Genomic DNA, 7,515 nt, shown 5'->3' with positions numbered 1-7,515 from the left:
CAGATTTCTTAAACTAAAAGGTACGCAAACGGGTGCTCATACTATGTTTCTCGGTTATGGATTTCATATGTGCAAGAGTGCACAACATGACATATCCAATAATGGTTAAATGTTCTAAACTCTTATTTCAATCATTGAAACTTTCTTAGAGGATGACAATAGTCGTTTTTCACATACTATTAGCATCAAAGCAATTTTCAAGTTATTGAAATAATCATAGCAAAATATTCCAAGACAACACCAAATGATTGTATCACACAAACCATGTAAGATGTTACTCGACAGTTTTCACATGATATAAGATGAACTTGGTCGAAGCGAAAGCTTGCCAACACATATTTCGACAAATATGTAAGCGAGATTAACTCAACTCGAAATCTCAAATGTGTATATAGAAAACTATAGCGTAATACGACTTATGTCTTGATATAGGAGATATAGTAGAAATAGACTTTCCAAGTGATAGATGAGTTTCAGTCTCCACATACCTTTTGTCGATGAAGTTCCACAAGCTCCTCTTAGTAGTTCTTCGTCTTCAAATGATGAACGTCGTGAAAACTAAGCTGAACTACACAATCTATGTCCCAGTACGAGACATCTATAAATAGGCTAGAAATCAAGACTTATTTCTTGAGATAACAACACATGTGAGTTCGACCGAGCAGTGCTTTAACAATATCTTTTATATGTGTGTGAGTTACATGTGTGAGCTTGGGTGTATTTATACTTTACACGCCATGTACCTGTATTGTCTGAATCTATTCATTTTTTTTTGTCAATTTAGTTTTTCTTTCCCTATTGTGCCATGTTATCGTATATTATTCGTTATATGAAGAGGTGGTGGCACTCTCACCATGACTGGACTTATTTCTCCTTGGTGTCATTAATCTAACTGAACTAGAAATATTCACCTGAAGTTTTTGCCTCTTCACATTTGTTATTGGAAAATGAACAATATAAAATTTGGTAAGTGTGTAAGAATTTCACTTAAAACATCATTATCCAAAGAAAACAAGTAAGTATGATAAGTGATCAGTCTTCACATACTTCTTTACTAATGAAGTTCTTGCAAATTTTTTGTTTGGTCTCCGGTCTTCAATCTTCGAGGGATTTAGTGATATCTGATACTCAAATGCATGATGTAATCCTAGTCCGAGATTTAAGTGTAATAGACCTGAAACTAATGAAGACCTAGTTTTGTAAATGTAACATTGATAATATACTTGAAGATTCAAAACTTGCGAGTTCGAACAAGCATCCAACCTCAAGGGGATCTAAATTACATTGCAGATACACTAGGCAAGGAGGCTCGAACTAGATGAAATTCAATCAATTTAAAATTCATATTGTCCAAGTTGGGATTTTTTTTTATATGCCCAGGAGGGACATATAGAGTACTGCCATTTGAACCAATTAAACTCATCATTTCCTAATCCTAATATACAATTCCCAAACTAAAAAGGATATTGTAATTTTGAATTAAGGATGATATGCTCCGATAAAAACTAAATAAGTAAAATAATACAATCTTAGTATAAACTTGAAAATGAACACGGAAGGAAAACAAAACACGCAACCTTTCCTTTGTTAGTCAGGGTTTTTCAAGTATAAGTACAATTTCTTGATCTAAATAGTTCAATAAAACGATAATCTCGATCTTAATATTTAACATATTACAGTATAACCCATATGAAAGAACCCAAGATAAATTAATAACCATGATAAATTAATAAATTTTAATGGGCCCAAGTCAGGGACAATGCATTAAATTAATAATTCGCTAAATTAATAAATTAACAAAAAATTCACATTGAACACTACACCATTTTTTCCGAATAACAACTAAAATTTGCAACAACTCTTACGCAGTTGCGAATTCGCAACTGATTTTGCAACTGCTCCAAATTTCGCAACTGTTTATAACAGTTGCGAAATTCGTAACTGCATATATCCGTTGCGAAATTTTTAGCTCAGTTGCAATTCGCAACGGCTGACAAAAACAGGCGTGTGAATCAATCGTGTGCAAGGTAACACCTGAACTGCAGGCGTGCAAACCAACCGTGTGCAAGGTAACACGTTATAACCCTAGTTTCTATCCTTCCATCCCATTCTCTTTCTTTTCCCATTCCATAAACGGCTCCTTCTTATCCTCCTCCCCTGCTCATACTCTTGCGATTTTATACTTTCTTTATCATCATCGCTGGTCAGCCGATGGACTTCAATTCCTCCTTTCTCTAGTTCTACATCTTCCAACAAAGGTAACTTTGATTATTTTTTTCATCTGAGTTATCTGATTTTTTTCGTCAGATTTATCTGATTTGTTTTTGTTTTCGTGATTGATGGTCAATAATTGTAAACTGGTAAAACTTGTTATTGCATAGATCGAATGAGGTTATTTGATTTGATTCACGATTATAGATCGAATGAGGTTGTTTAATTTGATTCACGATTTTAAATTTATTTAAGACTATGGATCTAGGGATTCGATAGATTTTTTTAAATATTTTGGTTCATTGGTTTCTAGGGTTTGTGGGTCTTAGAGGAAAGTTTAGATTTTTGAACTTAGCTCATCTGCTTATGATCCTTATTATAGATTCAGATCTTGGGTTCACGTTATGCAACTAGTTTCGTATTCAAATTTGAATATTTATCTGCTTGTGACCCTTTAAGTCAATTTATGAGAATGTCTAGTTATGACCCTTTAAGTCTATTTATGAGAACGAATCAAATATTTGTAGATTGAAATTTCAGTTTCTGGTTGATTAAAGATTATCCAGTGGTTTATGAAGTTGGACTAGAACTATCTATTCTTGCTTATGCAGCTAGTTAGTTTTGCTTTACTTTGATTTGTATATGTAGTTGTTATGCTCGTTCATTTTTTGGGAATTGTTCAAAGTGTACTAAAATATCTAGACTCAATGGCATAGTGTTGCCTGGTTTGCCATGTGATCATTGCTAACCTCAACAGCAGAAAAGCACCATCCATTATCTGATGCGCAAGAGCTGATTACATGTAGGAATGGGATTATAGAACATGGTAGAAAGAAAAGAGAAGTCTAATGCGCAAGAACTGATTACATATAGGAAGGGGATTATAGAACATAGTATAAAGAAAGAGAAGTATTATAACAAGAAGTTAGATTAATCATTTACTTTAAGCTCATAACATTTAAAACTTGAGAAAACACTAACTTGTTAGTTAATGAATGACCTGAAAAATTGGGCACTGTCTTCTTTCAATACATACACGTTAGCTTCTGATTTGCAGCTCAGCAGCAAGATATGCAGGGAATTTCATTTTTTAATCTTTTTAAACCTAAGTGCTTTTGTTTCTTATCCAGAGAAACTGTGATAAGATCTATGACACAACGAAGTTTGATAGATGCATTCATATACTCGTTATTTCTGCATTACCCTATAGTGAGTGCTTGTAGTTTGGTTTGTCAGTATACATTTTGCTTCTATGGTCTCAATGTACAAATAGAGTTTACATTTTACCGTTCTTGTAATTTGCAGCATCGATGGGGGTTGAATGCAAATGAGTTTCTATCAAAGAAGAGAAAGTTGATATGTCGGATCCACCAGGTATTGTCTTACTTACATCCGTCACTCTAAAGAAGATGGTTGAAGGTGAAGTTTTGATGAGTAACATGGTCTCTGCGGGTGCAAATGAGTGTCTGAGGCTTAAGAGATGTCTTAGGTACAGACCATGGGTACACTACAGTAAATTAGGTGATAGCTCGGATGAGGAATCTACAGATCGACAACCTCATCAGGTTCATCCTTGTACTGAATGTTCGAAAAATCTAACAGGCCTTGACATTATGAAATTCATTATATCGCATATTTGTGATCTGAATATTTTTATTCTTTATTGTCAGCATCTTCCTCCGAGGCTGTGCCTTCCTAAAGGTGTTCTTCATGGGTGTTTTAAGTGTACTAATTTCGAAAAGGTTAAGTGATGGTGTCTGAGTCATTCTTTCCTTTTCTCATTTATATCTTAATTATAATGAGAGGTTTATGCATTTAAATTATGATGTTAATGGTGTCTTTAAACAGGTCACGCCAAAGTGGTGTCCAGAAGATGCAGAAAGGTATTTCCTTGAGGATGCACCTGTTTTCTATCCATTTTACAGTAATTAGATCCATTATTTTTTCTTTATTTACTATTTAATGTCATCGGAGAATGCTATGATGTACAAGTTTGGGTTTCTGATCATTTAAAAATCTATTTGCAGGAGTTTAACGATACACTTAAATATATAAACAACATACGTTCAAAGCAGATCCATATAGAATTTGCATAATAGTTCATCCCTCTTCATGGAGGCCTCACTTCCCTCATACATAACCTTTGTCTGGTTGATGTTTTATGGATATTTGTATTAGTCTTGAAACCCAACAATGATGAAGTTGATTGGATAATTAGCAAACAGATTTGTTTTAAAATATGGGCACATTGTTAAGGATTGGTGGGTTAGTACTGGTTGAGCGATTACATATGTTGATAGAGCGTGATTTACTTTTCTTTTGAACACCAAATAGAGATAAAACTTATGTACCCTGGCTTCACTATCACTTCTGAAAATATGTATAGTTGTAACTGAGACATAAAATTTTAGTGTGATTTGAAGGTTGTCAGTAAATCGAACATGTTTCGAGCAATCTGTAAGGAGAATTTGTTCCGCAGCTAGGTTCGTTTTTGTTAAGCAGAGAGATATTCATATAAACCTGTGTCTCGGTGATTTTGTGATGTCCACATTGTTCCTTTCAACTGGTTGCAGGTGCCAATTGAAGACCTTTTACACACGTCCTTCTTAGACAAGTAAGTTTGTTCAACTCTCTTATTGCGTACACTCCCCTTACCCGTACAAAACCTTTATTAGTTTTTATGAATGATAATGGTGGTTTGTTTAAGTGTTCCATGTCATCTATCTTGATATCAAATTTGTATTGGAAGATGGCTGAACCAGAATGCTTTTCCTGGGAAGACAACTTTGTCAACGAATCAGAATGGTACTTTAGGGAATACAATGAACGGATTACATAAACTAATTTTTTTTCCTTCACTTAAACTTTAGTACTCCATTTGACTGGTTGCATCTGTTGCATAAGGCAGGTAACACATCCTCTAAGTGATAGAAACAACTTAACCAACTCCGAGTCGAAGATGATGACTGCACTTGTAGTGTGACAGAGATGATAATTGGTTCAGCGTTATTGAGAAGGTTGATATTTAACAGCATCCTCATCTACATTATTGGTAATGATGCAAATCTTCTATCTTCATAGACATGGATGTTGCCAAGTCAAGGAAACTATTCAGATGGAACTTATTTAATGTTTCAAAGTGGTCATTTCCCTGAGGTATACACAGATAGTACCATCTTGGAAATTTTCTTCTCACATAATTCATGCGTTGTACTCCCATCTTCTCTTTAGAGTTGTTTTAATTAACTAGTCTATATACAGGTTGTTGTAGAGAACACAAAAGTTCAGATGTAAAAGGATGAGGATTTATTGATCAGTCAGTATAGGAAGCACCTCTGGATGCACAATTTGGAGTTCTGATTGTCTCTCAATCCACACACTTGGTAGAGGTGATTGACTCTCGATCCACACAATTTGGAGTTCTGATTGACCTTGTCTTTACTGCATCCTTGAACCTGAACTTCAGAAATTTACTGAAATTTTCTTTCTTTTGGTTGTTCATATCATTCTTTAGTAACTTCAGAAATGTTTCTTGGAAGCTATTATCTTCTCATTATTTAAAAATTGAACTTGGTTGTATGTCTAGACTGGAATGGAAGACTTTGTTGTTTAGTGCGCACTCCAACCCAAACCACATTTCAGAATTTTCAGTTTCCACCTATCAAAACATGTCTTCTTTGTATGGGCTTTAGACCCGAGTCTGGGAGATTTAGATTGACTGGGCTTTTACCTTCTAGGCAGGTTTCCCTGATACAACAAACAAAATCTACATCCCGCTATGGTGTTTTTCTTGGATCATCCCTCATTTCTTGGATCTCTAAGAAACAGCCAACTATGTCCAAGTCCAGCATAGAAGCATAATACAAGGCTCTATCACTATTGGCAGTTGAGGTTACGTGGTTTTCAATTCTACCTTCGTCAATGTTCCTTTGTCCGCGGATATCCCCGCACCTATGGAAAATGTCATTGCTTCTGCTTCTGCGGATATTACCGCTTCAATGGAGACTCTTACTGCTCATGCCTCTGCGAAGATTACCTCTCCTTCAGTAATGGGCAAAGCTCCCTCTACATTAACAGACTCTTCTTCCCTTTCTTCTAAATTTTTTCCTCTTTCTCTAGAATCCTTTCTATTGATAAGGAGATTTTAGGAGGGATGAGTTCCACTTCTCAAGCTTTATCTGAGCTCATAGACTCTGTTCTCTCATCCTCTGATGACCCCTTTAAGCTTCACATCTGTAGCGCTCTGAAGAAATTGGTGAGCGATTCTCCACCCAATAAACCAACCAAGAGCGAAATCTTCTCTAAAAGTCGATTCAAGCGTGCATATTCTTCTGGATATCTTGGTAAACATTTTTTTGCACATCTTTTTATTCTCATTGTATTACTTCGTATTTAGTCTTAATTTTTATTCTCCTTTCAGGAAGCTCGTCGTCGCATGATTTTAGCTGAAGGCTATTTTGAATCTCGTAATTCCACAATGGAACTCTCTCATCAGAACACCATCCTAAGAAATGAAATTAAAAAATTGAAAGGAGAGCTTCAGACCGCAACTTTCGAATCTGATGATCTTCGTAAGAGGAATCAAGACCTAAGAGGTGCCCTTCTTTTTTCCTTTATACTTTTCTCTTTTTGTAATAGGCTTTTCCTATCCATGTTTTTGGAATTTCTTCGCATGCACGTTAAGATTTAAATCATAAACGCGTTATGGAGTTATATGAGTATCAATTTTTTGCTGAAGATGCTCGCTCTGATAATGAGAAGTTACAAAATCAGATAATTCAACTAAACAATGAACACTCGTATTCGCTTGACCAGATTGAAAATCTAACAAATGAGAATGTTTGTTTGTCTCAAGAATGCGAAACATTGGATTCCCATCCTTCCCATCTATCTTATTTATTGGGTATTGCTGACTTGAGACATTAAACCTTATCAGATGAAAATCAGGGTCTTTCCCAAGAGAAACGTTCTTTTGTGAAGAAGGAAGCGATGTTTTCGCGTTAATTTCTATTGTGCTTTGCGCAACGATTCTACCAACAGTATGTATTCCTAGGAAAACAATAGAGACCAACCTAAACCACATTTCAGAATTTTCAGTTTCCACCTATCAAAAAATGTATTTTTTGTATGGGCTTTAGACTCAGGTCTGGGAGATTTAGATTGACTGGGCTTTTACCTTCTAGGCAGGTTTCCCTGATACAACAAAAGTACGCTGATTTTGGGCATACTGAAATCTTTCTAGGCATACTGAATAAAGACAAAAAAGGTTGTGAAATAACAAAATCAGATATCCCCTTAACCCAA

At 35.3% G+C, this 7,515-nt stretch overlaps 1 protein-coding gene across 9 annotated transcripts; it reads left to right on the top strand.

Moving 5' to 3' along the window:
• Window positions 1–2,115: 2,115 nt before the first annotated feature.
• Window positions 2,116–6,879, top strand: LOC113308525 (putative lysine-specific demethylase JMJ16). 9 transcript variants are annotated; one of them, XR_003339851.1, is made up of 8 exons: window positions 2,116–2,258; window positions 3,517–3,776; window positions 3,882–3,953; window positions 4,060–4,094; window positions 4,239–4,694; window positions 4,785–5,367; window positions 5,473–6,554; window positions 6,632–6,879. XR_003339851.1 is itself a non-coding variant. In XM_026556979.1 (6 exons), the coding sequence occupies exons 2-5, from the start codon at window positions 3,570–3,572 to the stop codon at window positions 4,819–4,821; spliced, it is 351 nt and encodes a 116-aa protein (XP_026412764.1). In that variant the 5' UTR covers window positions 2,116–2,258; window positions 3,517–3,569; the 3' UTR covers window positions 4,822–5,367; window positions 5,473–5,830. The 9 variants fall into 9 exon arrangements, 2 of the variants coding, with proteins under 2 accessions (XP_026412764.1, XP_026412765.1); XR_003339856.1 differs by having other exon boundaries at window positions 4,239–4,825; window positions 4,919–5,367; XR_003339855.1 differs by lacking the exon at window positions 4,239–4,694 and having other exon boundaries at window positions 4,785–5,016; window positions 5,116–5,367; window positions 6,632–6,878.
• The last annotated feature ends 636 nt before the right edge of the window (window positions 6,880–7,515 follow it).

Source organism: Papaver somniferum, chromosome 9 (assembly GCF_003573695.1).
Source record: "Papaver somniferum cultivar HN1 chromosome 9, ASM357369v1, whole genome shotgun sequence".
In the NCBI taxonomy this organism is placed as follows: domain Eukaryota; kingdom Viridiplantae; phylum Streptophyta; class Magnoliopsida; order Ranunculales; family Papaveraceae; genus Papaver; species Papaver somniferum.
Note: the sequence above shows the minus strand (reverse complement) of the source record. Positions and strands in the feature narration are given on the sequence as shown.